We start from the raw sequence: 17,479 nt of genomic DNA, 5'->3' as shown, positions 1-17,479 counted from the left end.
GATCTTATTTAAATTGTAATTGCATAARATGTTTTAATTATCATAGGCTAGTTTAGCAGTAAAGCACTTTCCATTTTTATTGTTCATTAACAAGACGTTAGACTACAGAYACAACCTATATGTAATCCCACAGTCTTATTTAAAGAAAACAAAAAAATAGCACGTCTTTGACCACAGTTGATGATTGACAGTGTACCCCCTATTCCACCCCACCCTTCCCTGTCTCCATCCAGCTCAGCCCACTTTTACATCATCACTGGAATATCCAATCAGCTGTAGACCAATTTGTCAATGTCAGGTCACACACCAATCAGCAAAGGATATGGTAATACATTCCAACCAATAAGAGTCAGCCTTTGCACTTCATGGCTATATATATATATATATATATAGGACCTGGGCTGCATCTGTCACATAGACAGTTGGGAGCCAGCTGGATCATCTTATGGAACTAAATTAAACTGAGCAGAACAAACCTTGAGGCTGATGTTATAGGCGTATTGGTGGAGCCAGGCATGGAGTTGATCTAACTAGATTACTTGTGTATTGGGATGTAGGCCTATTTTTAGGGGAACAGAAAGGCAGAAAGAAATAATATACACACCTATTTATGTGGGGGTCCTTTCTGAATTAGATTTTGTCAATACCAACTACTTAAGTAGCCTACATTAAGAACATTAAAAACGTTAATAACACATTAGTAACATTACACAACACAACAGACGGAAAATACATTGAGTGGACAAGGGCAGGATTTACAGAATGACATAACCACATTCTATGTCTGTCTGTAACATTGTCCAGTGTTGTCTTAGCTAAGTGCTCCCTAGATAATCCTATGACCCAGCTTTGGGAGAATCTGACCCAACGGCCCGACTGCGGTCCACGTATCTTAGGAATCCCAGCCCCAAATCCCCATTCCACTCCTGAACCCCTCCCATTACCCAGAGCACCATGGCCCCATCATGGCCATGCACTGCCTCTGCCTGGCTTGTACAAATCACCCCCTGTCACTCTGTCAGATCTGTGTAACATAATTCACCCTATTTGACTTGGCTYTCTCTCACAAAGGGGGCTGAATGTGTGTAAGTGTGCGCTTCCCACCTCTACGTCACACCTGCTTTGATGGAGGCCAGACCATGGGGCTGCAGAGCCAGTGTGTGTGTGTGTGTGCGTGTGCATGTCTATTGTCCATAGTTTCTCTCTCTCCCATCAATGCTTTCCTCTCTCACTCCCTCTCAATTTCACTCCCTGTGTATTTTCTCTCTTTCACTCATTCCATTTCTCTGTATTTTTCTTTCTTTCTCACTCACTCTCTCTCTCTCTCATATTGTAGCCTATCCCTGTGTGAAACCCCCTTGTCAAACTCCCACTGCCACTTAGGCTTTGTCAGTGGGAGTCACTGGGATGGGGGCTAGGGAGATTGTGTTGCCAGAGAGCCCTCCTCACTCTCTCCATCTTCCCCCCACCTCATTCATCCTCTCACCAGTCACTKGCAGCTTTTTGAGGGCACATTTTGACTGATGATATGGCCACTTCTCTGAACTCAAGCTGCTTAAAGATCATACAACCTAAATAAGCTGTTGTCTTTTTTAGGTCTTTATGGCAAAGGGTGGCGTTGTGGGTTTGTGGTTCTCAAATGAAGTTGGCTGTGAAAGGCATTTGTATTTTTTTTATCTCTCTCTATATTTACTGTATATATATATATATATCTATACATGTTTTATTATTTTACTTTTCTCTGATTAGCTCTGTGGCTGAAACCAATATGAATTCATAATTTTACTTAGTAAGCCTATATGATAGGCCAAGGCCTATCGGTCTATCAATCCATAAAAAAAACAATTRATATCTGATGTGTATTAAAGTGTCTGTTTCAATTTAATTATGGGGCTATTGCTAGCCTACAGTTGTTGTTATTTTATTCTTCCTCTCGTGAAGTTGAACTATCGCTGACCTTTCAGCATTCTCTATTGCCTCTGTCTGATATGAGATGACGGAACCACGTGTTTGTGTGGGTTTTATTGCCCATACAGTTCAGACAGTGGCGGAACGTGAACACATTTGAGAAAACGTCCGGTAAACAGATGTTAGTAGGCTTTAAAAAATGATCTCATAAAAAGGCCAGCTGGGTTGCTTTTGAGTTCGCTGTGACAGATGGAGATGTATCTGATATCTATTAAAAACACTCACGCCTCGCTTCTAAAAGGCCATAATGGATGTTGCGAGTTTCCTGAGGATGTGGCACACGTGCRTCGCGTGCTCACAGTCAACTGGTGCGTTGATGACGTTAGCTTGTGCTGAGTGCAGCGAAGGACAAGAGAGATAGAGGATGTTATGACGGACCCTTTCGCTCAGGAAATGTATCATCCTCTGTAATTAACCAATTAATGCCATGTAATGCCACAGACTGGAATATATTCCGGAATTCATCTGATAACATTGAGGAGTTTACCACATCAGTCACCAGTTCCATTAGTGCATCGACAACATGACCATACGAAAATACCCCAACCAGAAGCTATGGATTACAGGCAACATCCACACTRAGCTAAAGGATAGAGGTGCCGCTTTCAAGGAGTGGGACACTATTCCGGACGCTTATAAGAAATCCAGCTACGACCTCCGACGAGCGATCAAACAGGCAAAGCGTCAATACAGGGTTAAGATCAAATCCTACTATGCCTGCTCTGACGCTCAACAAATGTGATAGGGCTTGCAAACTATCACAGATTACAACGGGATACCCAGCCGCAAGCTTCCTAGCAAGGCCGCAGAKCTAGACAGAATACCAGGACGTGTACTTAGAGCATGCGCTGACCAGCTGGCAAGTGTCTTCATTGACATTTTCAATCTATCCCTGACCTGGTCTGTAATATCAACTTGTTTCAAGCAGACCACCATAGTCCCCKTGCCCAGGAATGCCAAGCTAACCTGCCTAAATGACTCCCGCCCAGTAGCACTCACATCTATAGCCATGAAATTCTTTGAAGGCTAGTCATGGCTCACATCACCCTGGACCCACTCCAATTCGCATACCACCCCCACAGGTGACCAGCCTTTCAAAGAAATGTCATGGCTATAAATGTGAGTGCTACGGGATGATTGTCTTTTAGGCAGGTTAGTCCCCTCAAAGCTCATCACCAAGCTCAGGACTCTGGGACTGAAAACCTCCCGCTACAACAGGATCGTGAACTTCCTGACGGGTCGCCACCAAGCGGTGAGGGTAGGCAACAACACATCCGCCACGCTGACCATCAACACGGGGCCCCTCAGGGGTGAGCGCTGCTTAGTCCCCTMCTGTACTACCCTGTTCAGCCATGACACCATGGCCGAGCACGACTCCAACACCATCATCAAGTTTGCTGAYGACACRACAGTGGTAGGACTGATCACCGACAACGATGAGGCAGAGCTTCAAGTTCCTCGGTGTCCACATCACTAAGGAATTAAYATGCTCCACAAAACACCCACACAGTTRTGAAGAGTGCACGACAGCGCCTCTTCCCCCTMYGAAAAGATTTAGCATGGGCCCTCAGATCCTCAAAAAGTTCTACAGCTGCACCATTGAGTTTTGACTGGCTGCATCACCGCTTGGTACGGCAACTGCAAAGCACCCAACCAAAGGCGCTTACAAAGGATGGTGAGTTCGGATCAGTACATCACTGTGTACTGATCATTTTGCAGGAGAATGTAAGGCTAAACTTAGGAATTCATTTTCTGTTGATGATAGCAAGCTGTCCAGGCCCTGAGGCAGCAAAGCAGCCCCAATCCATGACGCTCCCTCCACCATACTTTTCAGTTGGGGATGAGGTTTTGATGTTGGTGTGCTGTGCCTTTTTTTCTCCACACATAGTGTTATGTGTTCCTTCCAAACAACTCAACTTTAGTTTCATCTGTCCACAGAATATTTTGCTACTGGAATATCCAGGTGCTCTTTTGCGAACTTCAGACGTGCATCAATATTTTTTGGGACAGCAGTGGCTTCTTCCATGGTGTCCTCCCACGAACACCATTCTTGTTAAGTGTTTTACATATCGTAGACTCATCAACAGAGATGTTCGCATGTTCCAGAGATTTCCGTAAGTCTTTAGCAGACACTCTAGGATTCTTCTTAACCTCATTGAGCATTCTGCGCTGTGCTCTTGCAGTCACCTTTGCAGGACGGCCACTCCTAGGGAGAGTAGCAACAGTGCTGAACTTTCTCCATRTATAGACAATTTGTCTTACCGTGGACCGATGAACATCAAGGCTTTTAGAGATACTTTTGTAACCCTTTCCAGCTTTATGCAAGTCAGCAATTCTTAATCGTAGGTCTTCTGACATCTCTTTTGTTGGAGGCAGGGTTCACATCAGGCAATGCTTCTTGTGAACAGCAAACTCACATTGTGTGAGTGTTTATTATAGCGCAGGGCAGCTCTAACCAACGTCTCCAACTGATTGGACTCCAGGTTAGCTGACTCCTGACTCCGATTAGCTTTTAGCCGAGGGGTTCACATACTTTTTCCATGTTTAAATGATGTATAAAATAGACAAGAAAAATACCACAATTTGTGTGTTATTAATTTAAGCACACTATGTTTGTCTATTGTTGTGACTTAGATGAAGATAAGATCACATTTTATGACCAATTTATGCAGAAACCCAGGTAATTCCAAGGGGTTCACATACTTTTTCTTGCCACTGTAGCTACTTCAATGACCTCGTACCCCTGCACATCGGCTCAGTACTGGTACCCCCTGTATATMGCCATTTGATTTTGACTCTTTATTKTTATTTGTTATTCCCTGTGTCACTATTTCTATTTTATCTTTAAATTGTTTTGAAAAAGGACCTGTAGCCTATGTTTCTGGAAATTGCACTAAGCCTAATGGTAATGAAAAAAAAACACGATAGGCTATAAGCATAGGCCTACCTTACAAGGCACTAGTTATAGGCAATCCATGATGAGATGGAAATATTCCTCAAATATTTGATTGGACTTTAATGATATTGATTGTCATGGTAGTTTTTCATTCTGATACTATGTCAACGATATCCCTCAGTGACTTTTCATTGGGGAGAGAGGAAATTACTCCACATGAGATGCTRCAAGGCGGTGATAGGCCACTAGATGGCAGCAATGGCATGGTTGGGGAAACTAATCCTTGGTGGGCACAGTGTATGCAGACAGGTTTTATCATCAGGCCGATTATAATTATGAGCAGGCAATTTCATGCGTTCAATAAAAGATTMTTTCGTTTTTGTCGCCGTTAAAACTAATGAATGGACCACTGTCGCCTAACACAATGTATAGCTTACATACCCTGTGTAGTGAATATGTTGCCTTTGTCTTCCTATTAMACATTTATTTCCATATAGGTACATTTAAAAACGCCAGATTGACAAGCGTTTTGTAGCGTGTGTAGCCGGTAGCCTATAATAAAATGTTTCAATTATAATGCAATTGTGATGCAATTATAATGCAATTCAAACGAAAATAGGCTAAACACGAATGGCAGTAAAATTGCATATAACATCGTAAACTAAAGATTTAGAGAGTTAGTAAGATTCTTTAGAGGTGTAGGCCAAATAAAGAATTTCATCCGTTTCYGTTTCTTCCATCCTTATATGAAAGTAGCAGGTGCTCCTTGTACATTTGAACAATTATTCATTTTAAAGAGACCTACATGCCCTCTTGCCATCAAACTCGTTCAACATTATCATTTCAAAATCGAAATAATTCTTAAAYCTATAATGTTTTCCAATTATATAATATCGTACCAGTTCTACCAATTCCTAAATCTAAAGCATCGCAATGTAATCTAAAATAGGCCTACAAGCTACTTTTGTATGGTAATCAATTTCTTTACATTTACTACAGACACATCTTCATTGTCCATGCATAATTTCACGTAATATTGAAACAATTAAAACGATATTTAGCGCAGAGTGATATGGAATATAGAAAGCTCCACCCTGCACCAGACACGTCCAATCACATTTTGAGATTTAACATCTGAAACGCTTCATTGGCTCATGATATGAAGGCGGGGGATGTTGACGTAAGACCCTAACGTCCAATCAAAAMCGACACCACACCCCATGTCTCATGACTATTCACAACTGAGATTACCATTGAAAATATTCATTTCAAAAGACACTGTGGGCTACAGCCTTCACTGCTCACAGGAACCCTTTTCGAGGACACAAGAAAAAACAGTGTCAAATTAGGTATGATATATATGGAACAAGAACCATTTTGACAACACAAAATATACATTTTAATTAGCTTGACAACAGGCAGACTAAATTTGAAAAAAAGCTGTCAATAGAAATCAACAAAGCAAAAAAAATATTAGCCTCTCTTCTTCGTTGGCATTAAAAATTGAAATATTAAAAGTGTATTTGTCCATTAGACTAGTAACAAAATATGTTATTATTATAGTCCTAATGGTGTTCTCAGTGCTTTAGAAAAAACATAGGCCTACCTACACCAACTTCGTTTTAGTATGAACACAAAATAAATGCCCCCCAGTGTTAACTAGCTGATTTTCTTCGTTGTCATTAAAAATGGAAATATTAAAAGTGTATTTGTCCATTAGACTAGTAACAAAATATGTTATTATTATAGTCCTAATGGTGTTCTCAGTGCTTTAGAAAAAACATAGGCCTACCTACACCAACTTCGTTTTAGTATGAACACAAAATAAATCTAAAACATAAATTAACCTGCGGTAACCTGACTTTCAAATAGAAACAGGACTACTGTAACACTACACAGGCTATTGCCTTTTTCTGTTAAACTTACAAMGCTTTAAAAATGTAGTATAACATAACTTTAAATATGAAGTTCTCTGTAACATAACTTCATAATTATTGATGCCTAAGCAACAGTTTCCCTARTTGTGTAGGCCTGCACACATTACAACAAAATGCAGTTGTTTTCTTGGTTTGGTTAAAACATTTCTTAACAGAGTATTTTGGTGAGTTRAGGGAAATTAACAAAATCAYATGCTATAATCTAGCATAATATCTTCCGACTTATTGCRAATCAAATAAATTAAATAGATTATTTCCAATATAATTACATACAAATGTCAGCTTGCCTTCATATGAAAAATGCCTATATTTGCCACTAATTACCATASATATAGCCTATTTAAGCATAAAACGCTAAATACACCCTTTAATATTTACACATAAATTCGTACTGTCCATTCCACTSTTAGACATTTGACCTTTGGACAGGCGGTGTAGATCATTTGAGTATTGACCACTTTATTTGTTCTTTGGCAGACTGCATTATCTGGAGAGARAAAACCCAGARAGAACACTTTTTCAGATTGAGTGTGGAAAAACAACATTAACACAGATCATATAGTATATAGTATGCAGTGTGTTATATTTATTGTTCATTGTGACACACTTCAACCAGTAGGTGTCACTATTGTATTAATGTGAATTTGAATGGAACTGCTCACGCATTCATCATTTACATGAAATATGAGCTCCTTAAACTTGCAAGTGTAACATCAAACGTTGTACGTGTATTTGGTGTAGTAGACACAAAAGTGACAGTCAGCTTCTCTAAGCAGACTTAAATGTATTTTCATCTTGCTTAGAAACACAATTTAATACTATTCAACATCGGCAATGACCTGATGGAAGTGTGCCTCAGTGATTTATAAATGTCACTCTTCCTGCTAAAATGAAATTCCACAAGAGAAACAAACTGCATTTTTTGGGCTGTTGAAACAGAGATGCATAGCATAAAATGATACACCAGGGGGCGCAAGGAACCCAGCTAAAATTATGAACTTGTGTCTAGTGTTTACTGTCTACCTCCAGTCATTTACTGTTTCGTTTAGTGTTAGTGTTTATTGTTTTAGSTTTATTGTCTAGGTCTAGTGTTTTTATACAGGCACCATGACAATTCCATTTCTATTAGAGGATYGAAAGGTATTGTCATTGACGTTTGGTTCCAACAAGGGAGAGAAACTGCCACAAGACAAATAGTTAATAGCTTTGGATATGAACCCTTCCTTGCAAGCAGGGTCTGACTCAGGAGTACAGGGCAGTCTGAAAGTCACACATAGAGATGACCAGTATAGAACAGTCATGATGTGTCCATTCTATACACTTCATATCTATCTGCAACATTCTGGTCTTCTGAACACACCCCARGAGACTCAAAATGTCCCATGTTGGAGGGTGAGGAGTGAGAGGACTTACATTGGAGGTCATAGCCAATTTGTCCGTAATGTGCTGTGAGGGTTAAAGTAGAGGGTTAGGAGAAGAAGGAAAGAGGAAGTAACAGGCAGAACATTGCATGAAGGTAAGAGCMATTCAGCAGTCATGTTGATCATGCAATATGGCCCATTCTATAATTTACTATGCAGGTGKGAGCATGGCATCAAATCCAGATGCAGGTTAGTACATGCTGGCAAAGCTGGCAAAATGATATTGAAAGCATTCTGTATGAATGCAGTGTGTTTGGCACTCATAAAGAATACATGATTCAAATGGATGAATCTATGTCTGAATGCAGTGACTTTAGTCAAATGGAAACCCTATTGTAGTATGATGACATGTCATAACTGGASCCTATCCTTTAAATCAACCTTCAAACAATCAGGTACTATGAGTAGTAATATTTCATCATTTTCAAATTGAACAATACTGGGAGACAATTATCCATATATTGTGTACTGTGGCTTTATTCTACAGAACATTTAGTATAGAAATGATGAAAATGGGTAACTGGAAAGACACGAATCAGGGTTGGGGTCAATTCCATTTCAATTCCAGTCCAYTCAGGAAGTACACCAAATTCCAATTCCAAAGCATTGAAGATAATTGGAATTTTGGTGTACTTCCTGAATTGACTCAAATTAAAAATGGAACTGACCCCAACCCTGATAAGAATCATGTTATAGTTTATATGCAATTAATGTACTGTGTATGACAGTAGAATAGAAGGTTATGTCAACAGGTGTGAGCTGAAATGAATGGCTAAAGCTGTATCAATGGAAAAGATAATCATAGTCTATATATGCAGTGACATTGCTTTGTGTGTGTGTGTGTGTGTGTGTGTGTGTGTGTGTGTGTGTGCGTGTGTATGACCTCACCTGAGCCACACTCTGCTCCGACAGTGGGTTCTCATCCGCCTGGAATAGATACAGTAAAAGAGGGGACATGACGTCATAGCAATCACACACACCATAAGGGGCTATATGTGTGTAAAGAGTCAAGCACATAAACCAAGCAACAACTAAGATAACATAATACCCTTATAACAGTCATTTGATGCCTTGCGTTGCTAATGTAAATGCACTCTGACACTGGTGAATATGTCAATGACCACCGCAATCCAATCAAAATGGCTGCCTCACACAAGGCATGCATTGTGCAAGGGAGTACTACAAAGGGCCCTGCTGCTCTTAAAGTGTACCAACACCTATGGTACTTCCTGGATCCTCATACGGACTCCTTGAAACACTCCGGGTAACCTCAGTCTAACCACTGACAAACCCAAGCAAAGACAGACTTAGTGGACGGTTGTTCCAACATTGTGAACCTAAAGTGCCATGCTCTCTCACCATGCAGTTACCTGCACTGGATCACCCTCCCTCACCCCCTCCCTCACTCGCCCTCTCTGGTTGTAGGGGCAGACTGTTGCTATGCACACTGGCTTCTGTCCGTCTGTCCATCAATGTTACCAACGATGTAWTCAAAGAGGTCGAAGCCGTAGGCTTGCTCTGAACCATCCAGCTGACAGTGTGAGGAGATGGGTGGGGTCGGGGGAGAGAGAGGACACATGTAAGAGGAAGATGGACTTGGGTGTTGAGGGGATGGTGGGGAGGGGGGCTGAAGACTGGCATTTGGTGTTGTGACATCAAATAAGTGAATTCATTTTCCTCAAACAAACAGGTTATCAGATTCCACAACAATCCACTAAACACAATCCCTACCTCAGTCGGTCCGAAAATATCATAATTTCCTATAGTCATCTGTGTCTTCGAGTATTGTACCCATATCAGAATCTACGTATTCATCCATACAGTAGACACAGTCAGTGATTGTAGATGTCTTACCCTGTAATTGACCTTCTGGATGACCTGTTGGGGGTCGCTTTCCAAGATCACCCTGGTAACACAATGGTAGGGTCAGTAACTCAGAGAACACAAGATATTGTACCAGTAACTCCCACCTCCATCCCATGAATGATACCTCAAATCAAAGTTTATTGGTCGTGTACACAGTTTAACAGATGTTATAGCGGGTGCAGTTAAATTATTATGTTAATAACTCCTAACGAGGCAGTACAATTTTAAACAAGGACACAAATAATCCAAAAAATTTTCAAAACAAGAAATGTGGGAAAGAATCCAATTATCAACACAAATAGCAATGTAACAGTAATCCAAATGCAATCTATACGTTACCCCCCGTCRATAATTTCGTCCACTACTAAGAAGACTCCGTCCATGTTGTCCAATAGACACCTTCTCTCCACATTTTTCCTGGAAGGAAGAAAACTTGATTGACGGACTTGAATTGTAGTTAGTACGTGGAGCCCAATCTGCGATTGGGTCTCGTATCATTGCCTTGTGACCAGAAATGTAGGGAACACTACTGCTCATATCAACGTAGGCTATTCTATACATTTCAAACACTGACTTAAATTAACTTCCTGTAGTACCAGTTGTCAAGGCTTGAAATGATACTAAACAGTTGGCTTTTTTTTTTTAAATAGGAGAAAAACTGCATGAAATGAGTAGAGAGAGCAAATAGATGAATTCACTCTCTCCCTCCCTGCATTGCTACTGCATTGGTTTCTATGGTAACGGCTCCAGCCCCTGTCAAGCTGTTCCACTACACTGAGAGGGCTCTGGGTGTGTCACTGTCATCCTATCATAATTTAACCCAAAAATAAACAATCACTAACTTACTGCGGGCATCAACTGTTTCGGTTCCCCATATTTTGAACGCATGAAGGAAACAATTACACCAGAGTTACTCAAATCAGAAATGAACTTTTCTAATTTTGTTGACCTGTCCCCATATTTACAAGAGCGATGTTTTGACTAATTATTTACCCCAAAAAATTTGAATAAATCGTTTCTTGCGTGGCTGTTGACTTTGTCACGTTTTTCTCCTCGATGTTTCTACAATCGTTAGCCTCTAAAGGTTGACTGACCTCCTCACATTTTAAAAGTGAAGTTACTTCAACATAGACAACACTTGACCGCTTACCTTAGGATTTGACCGAGGGACTCAAACAGACAGTTCAGCACAGCCATGAGCATGAGCTATAGGAAGAGAGAGCGGTGCAGTGGAGGAGGGGAGGATGAAAGGAAAACAAGATAATTGAGAGGTATAGATGGAAGCCAGGAGAAATAAACAGAGAAAGGGTGTGGGGAAGAGAGAGCAAAAAAAGTCAGGTGTGGTTGAATCACTCTGCTTGTTGTATATAAATGCTGATATGCCATAAAGGGACTGGTCTTTCGCTAGCAATGTACACAGCAACAAGAAGTGCTAAAGAAAATCTAATTATCAGCCATTTATTCTCATGGGCATTTTCTATATATAGGGTCTCCATTGATGACGTCATGCCGACAAATGACCAGTGGCGTGTATTCATGGATGCCAAGGGCAGTCAGGCTTCCCCCAAAAATGTACCAATATATAGAGTATATATTTTTTTACATCTTTTGTCTCTCTGTTTAATAATTTTCATTCCATTTTCAAAAGAGGCTGAATGTATCTCACCGGAGAAAGCATCCGAGCGAGCCAAACAGCAGCCCTCTGTCTCTCTACGTATAGGCCATCTATCTGATGCTGTCTGGTCCAAACTAGTATGACAWTGTTGCCACCTGTCGCATTGAATGCAAGGGAAGTCAGTGAGCATTTGGCCTCCCTTGATTTAAAAAGTATTTGAAAAAATTGCCAATCAACGTTGAGCTCAACTGTGAATAGTCCTGGAACACCAAAAAAAGAAAAAAAGAAAGGGAAGCCAGTCTGGATATTCGCATCACTCCTATCAAATCCCATAGTGAGCATACGTCATTGACAGAAACAACTTCAATTGTTGCATATCATTGTATTGTTGTCCTCCGGTGCCTAGCTAGCTAGCTCAAATTGGCACTTTCCTAAATTAGCCATGGATGGAGATAGGGATTTGGACTTGTGGTTGTAATTAATTGGCCAATGTACTGGCCAATGATTATAATGGCGATTCTGATCCAACCATTAATTAATACATTGTGCCCCTGGCCTGAGAGGATGGAAGTTCAATATGTAGCTAGGTGTAGTAGGCTAATGTTAACTAGCTAACGTTGCYTATGAAAGGAAGTTAGGCTAGCTAGCAAGCATTTTTGCCAGGTAGTCTAGGACAACAAAAAATAAGTGTGTACTGTATAACAGAGTGATAGACCGTTTTGTCAACATGAAAGAGAGGAGGATGGCATTGGCGTTTCTCTACAAGTAGGGTGAGTCAACATGTTTTTCTACTCACACGAATGCGCACGCACACTCACACAGAAATCAGAACCATGGACAGCCACATCATATATTGCTTACGTTGATTGGACTAAATTGTTTTTGGTATCTTTTAGTTGTCACTGTATTAGACTAATCAGGGGTGACTTGATGATGTTGAAGTTGAAATGGTGCTGGAATAGTGGAGGCAGCGCTTTGTGGATTTCACCAGACAGAGGTTGCTCTCCGGTTGTGTGATAAAACAAAGGTGTGGTTGAATTTATTCTGCCACTGAGTCTTCTTGTTGTCTCGGCTTTCAGGCACACATATGTGTGTGTGTATATATACATGTATGTATGTATGTATGTATGTATGTATGTATGTATATATATATATATATGTATGCATACACATATGTGTATGTATATATACATACATACATACACACACACACATATATATATACATACACACACATACATATATATATATCACGGTCGCAAGACATTAATTAGCAGGTTAAAGATGAAACAACGCAATTATCACAACACAGGTAGTAATAGGGGGGGGGGGGGCTTCCCCAGTGATGTTTACCCATGCACCACTACTGCAAATGACATGTTGCTTTCTGAGATCCGAATTCTAAATTGATATGCGACGGCTTAACTCAGACTTTGTGTGAATTATGCATTGATGTCAATGCAAGATTAGTGCAAAAACTTGAGTTGCATGCGGACTGCGTATCTCAAGTCAGGATCCGGGCCATAATGTAGTCTCTGTCTCTTATACACATCTAGATGTGTATAAGAGACAAGAACAGGTCAATGCTGCACTTATACACGATCGTCATCCCCTCCACGAAGGCAATCTCATCTGCTTAGAGAGAATGAGAGAGCAAGAGAGATAGAGAGCGAGACAGAGCGAGAGGCTGAGATTTCAAGGCACCAAGTGATCTTTATTGACATGTTAAAGCACATCCACACCTTATTCACATATACAGACATACCCAAGTGAGAGGTTTCATGGATGTCGCCAATAATGGAGGCTTTCAATTTAAATGAGTGTTGTCATATAAAATGCTAATCTCCTATGTGTGTGGGGAAGAAGGGATGGAGAGGAAGGAGGGATATCGAGATAGAGAGTGGGCATCCTCCTTAGGGGCAGGTGGACCCGGGGTGTCAGATGACTGCTGTGAMCTTCATTGGAACAAAAGAGTGTGAGAGCTGTCTGTCGCTGAACTGGTTCCCTCCCCTTTTGTTCACTGTAACGTGAGCTTGGGAGGACTGAAGAACCAATACGGTTTCTCAACTTTTAGACAAACTAACCAATGAGGGATGAGCCACAGGCTAATACTATACAGCTAACACTGCCTCATGGTTTTCTATGGTGGAGGATACACAGAAGGTGTGTGTACAACGGGTCATGACCTAATAATGCTTTACACACAGTTTCCTATTGACGAGAAGCCAAAGAAGACTGGTACATATATGCAATGATTTACATTATGATCCTGTTGATACTGATTTCACKGACAGTGCACATCTTCTCAACTCTCACCACATTGCTAGAAGCTTTAAAAAAAATAAAAATATCTTAGTGGTTCATTAAAACTATAATATGGAACAGAATATCAGGCCTCAAGCTCAACTATCCACTCCAATAGTCTCCTGAGCAGGGACATTTTTATGGGGTAAAACTTACTGTCAGCTTTGTGTGTCTTGTTGAAAACGTTCTTTTCAAAGTTCTTCTGCTCCTTCATGGAGGGGTAGAGCTCTTTGTCATAGTACTAAAACACAACAAAGACAGACATTAGATTCATTAGTTATGATTAATACACCATCTACAACAAGTGCTCATTTGGGGCAGTTCTCACAATGTCGACTCCACAACAATAACCAAAGTGGGTCGCTATTGGACAACTGTTATTAGCATACCTTTGATAGAAGTCTATTACCATCGTTATCCAGAATGAAGACCGCTTTCACTGTGTACAGTGAGGGTTCCTGAAAGACAGTATGACCRCATGTTGACCAGAATCAAGGACAATTTGCATTTCCATAGGACCTAGGCATACTGAACAYATTCCTAACAGTTATTACTAGARCATTGATGATGATGATCATGATGATGAAGATGATATTGGTGATGATAATACAGTCAAGTTATTCAAAAACATGAGGAAAACGACAATATCAGGAAGAGGTGTATATGACGATGGTCCCAGATCCTTCAGTTATTTCCATCCCACGGTGTCTTGGTTGAACCGGGCCAAAGTTCTGTTATGCACTGACTACCACAGACTCAGAGCCTAAGTGTATCACAGAACTTGGGCCAGGAACATCACATTCAGGACTTTAGAGTTGAACTGGAGGAAARGTCCAAACCAGTCATCCAGGTGTCTATGGCAATTAGAAACAGTCAATAGTGGAACTAATTCCTTGAACAGTTCAATGAGGTGCAGGTGTCAGGTAACAAAGTCCTATGGTCCTTTGTGCAACATTACTTTATGCATTAACAGTGAATATCAATATCAAGAGTGCATAACTTATTGAAGTCCACATCCAGACACTGTACTGTGCAGCCATAATGACTGCCTACTAACAAAAAACACTGCAATTTACATAGAGCAATACATCAGTTAAAATGATATCAGTTTTTAAAAAAAGTGTATATAAACGAGAGAGATCTTTTGAGGCTGGGGTCAAGTACTGTACAGCAGGTGTTAATCAACGAAAAGTAATTGCGGCCTTGTCCAGCGCTGCTTGTATTATTAGTTTAAATTAGTTTTTTTTTTTTACTGTAAAGTCGAAGCGTAAACGTTMATTTATCTTAGTACAATGATAATCTGTCTAGAGTTTAGCTCAAAAGTGTAAAATTATTCTATACATATTTTGTTTGAAAAACCCACCTGTGGAATCAAGTTTTTGGTAAGCGTAAAATGCTGCGCAACGCACCTCCTCCGGTTGAAACCAAATATCGTAGACGTGGCACACAATATATTCAGTGTTCACCCTTCAATGCTTGGGCAGGRTGATGTCACAGTTATAGTAAAAGTATAACGGATAACCGACACCTCATGCCATTAATTTAAGTGTAAATCATAACAAATTGAGTTATAATAYCAGATATGTGACATGKGGTAGCTTTTCAGACAGTATGACCCTCTCTCTGGGATAATTTGGCAACTGTTCGAGTTTGTACAACAGCAATTGCCCATTGMCGAGGAAAAAGTGCAACACATGTTGCTGCTGGTTGTGRAATTTCAGTACGCTACACTCAAATAGCGCATAGACTACATTCAGATTACAACGATAGTCGTGCAGAATACAGTACCTCCTAATGTCTGCTATCGTACCTGAAAATATTAGATCCAGCCAGTTAGAGACCACAAACAATCACTTCTTAGGCTGGCCATACTGCAAAATTCTGAATACAACATCTTACGCAGCAAAGGGCTATAATGAATGCTATTCAAGCAATGGCCGRCGAGGCCTAATCATGCGTTTGCAAGGTAATGCTCGTTTAGAAATATGTTTAAAGCGCCATATCCCTACCGCTTGCTTACCAGAGACGCGATCTCCATAGTGGTTCTCTGGTGTTGACGTGGACAGGTTTGAGCTGTCATTCTAGAAGACCTCGCAAAATCCTCTGACTCATGGGTGGGCGGATCTTCTGCAGGCCTGGAGGAGGCTCCGCGAAACCAAGCCCATCATTCGGCCATGTTGGCTCCCTCTAGTTCGTGAATGATGTTAGGTCCTTGTTCTCTAGGAACCACAATGGTGTCCGTTTCTTATAGCGGTGCTTTTACGCGTTACTCCAAAATTAACAYCGATGAGGTTTTTGGTGACTTCACCTAATTCATATGACCAAGCAGTGCATTATGGGACATTATGCATATAAATCCTATCAGTAGTATATTTAATCGCATGTGTTTAGTACATGTCATACATKAACTACTCTTGTTACAAGTGATAGCCTACTTTATTCTAAAATATGTGATTCAATCCATGTTGCGAGGCTTGTCTGGATTACCCAGCGCGGATGTCATTATTTTCTAGTTCATTCTAGCACGGCAGATGGCAGCAATGCACATAGAGATGGATTGACAGACAGCACAGACAGTATGATATTCTACTTTGGAGCCTGCGCACCGCGTGGCTGTGTGTGTGTGTTTAGCCATTGATTTGGCAGGGTTGGGAGGTATAGYCTATAGAGGGGCATGGTTTTTGACGCCGCAGAGTTATAGAAAAAATAAAAGTGAAACGGTAGGCTTTACGTCATGTAGGGAGGGGACAGCGAACTGCGTGGTGAACTGAGCAGGGTTTAAAAGTCTTCACTCTCCGATTTGGAGTCAGAATACAAAATCTTCCAAAAGGATTGGGTTTGCTGCTTTTCCACTGATGTGCCTATTGTTGACAACTTTTGTCTCCATAGTCCGGTAAGAGAATCAAAACAAGACACTGACATTACCTACACTCGTTTGTGTTATTTGGCGGTTATGTCGGCCTWATATTGGTGTTATTAATGTAAATAAATATGTAAACAGGCTATACACATTGTAGACCTTAAATTGAGATGAAGTGGAGTTTATGGCACAGTTAATAATAACAGTTAATAACAGTTTTACATTGGATATTCAGTTGCTGGACCCATTTCTATTTGCCAATTAAAGTTGAAAACTTCTGAAGAACGTGGGTGAAAAAGTATTGTCAACAGTTTTTAGATCCTTGACGTTCATACATAATTCCAGATATTTTTTAATGAACCTCTAATGATTTCGCGGGATTGTTCAGTGCCCTTTGATGAAGTAGCCTACAGGTTAAATTCTCAACGTTCTTCCTGTCAGACAGCTTCATGTTCAGTAATTTAAACCATATTTTGTTGAACAGTCTCCTCATATRACACGATGTTCCATGCAGGAACAACTGCATATAGCAGAATACCATTCATTGGTCACTAGTTTATTTACATGGCATAATACATTACAAACAGTAGTCTACAGTTGCCGAAGTAATGC

The 17,479-nt window shown here is 40.5% G+C and overlaps 1 protein-coding gene across 1 annotated transcript; it reads right to left on the bottom strand.

Annotated features, from left to right (window-relative positions):
- Window positions 1-7,089: 7,089 nt before the first annotated feature.
- On the bottom strand, window positions 7,090-16,136 carry LOC111981503 (coatomer subunit zeta-1). The gene is made up of 11 exons (XM_024012791.2): window positions 16,028-16,136; window positions 14,397-14,465; window positions 14,164-14,248; window positions 13,275-13,335; window positions 13,057-13,069; window positions 11,239-11,294; window positions 10,428-10,505; window positions 10,077-10,128; window positions 9,111-9,149; window positions 8,215-8,247; window positions 7,090-7,288 (listed from the first exon to the last, which is right to left on the bottom strand). The coding sequence occupies exons 1-11, from the start codon at window positions 16,085-16,087 to the stop codon at window positions 7,241-7,243; spliced, it is 594 nt and encodes a 197-aa protein (XP_023868559.1). The 5' UTR covers window positions 16,088-16,136; the 3' UTR covers window positions 7,090-7,240.
- Window positions 16,137-17,479: the final 1,343 nt, after the last annotated feature.

This window comes from Salvelinus sp. IW2-2015, linkage group LG20 (genome assembly GCF_002910315.2).
Source record: "Salvelinus sp. IW2-2015 linkage group LG20, ASM291031v2, whole genome shotgun sequence".
Classification (NCBI taxonomy): domain Eukaryota; kingdom Metazoa; phylum Chordata; class Actinopteri; order Salmoniformes; family Salmonidae; genus Salvelinus; species Salvelinus sp. IW2-2015.
Note: the sequence above shows the minus strand (reverse complement) of the source record. Positions and strands in the feature narration are given on the sequence as shown.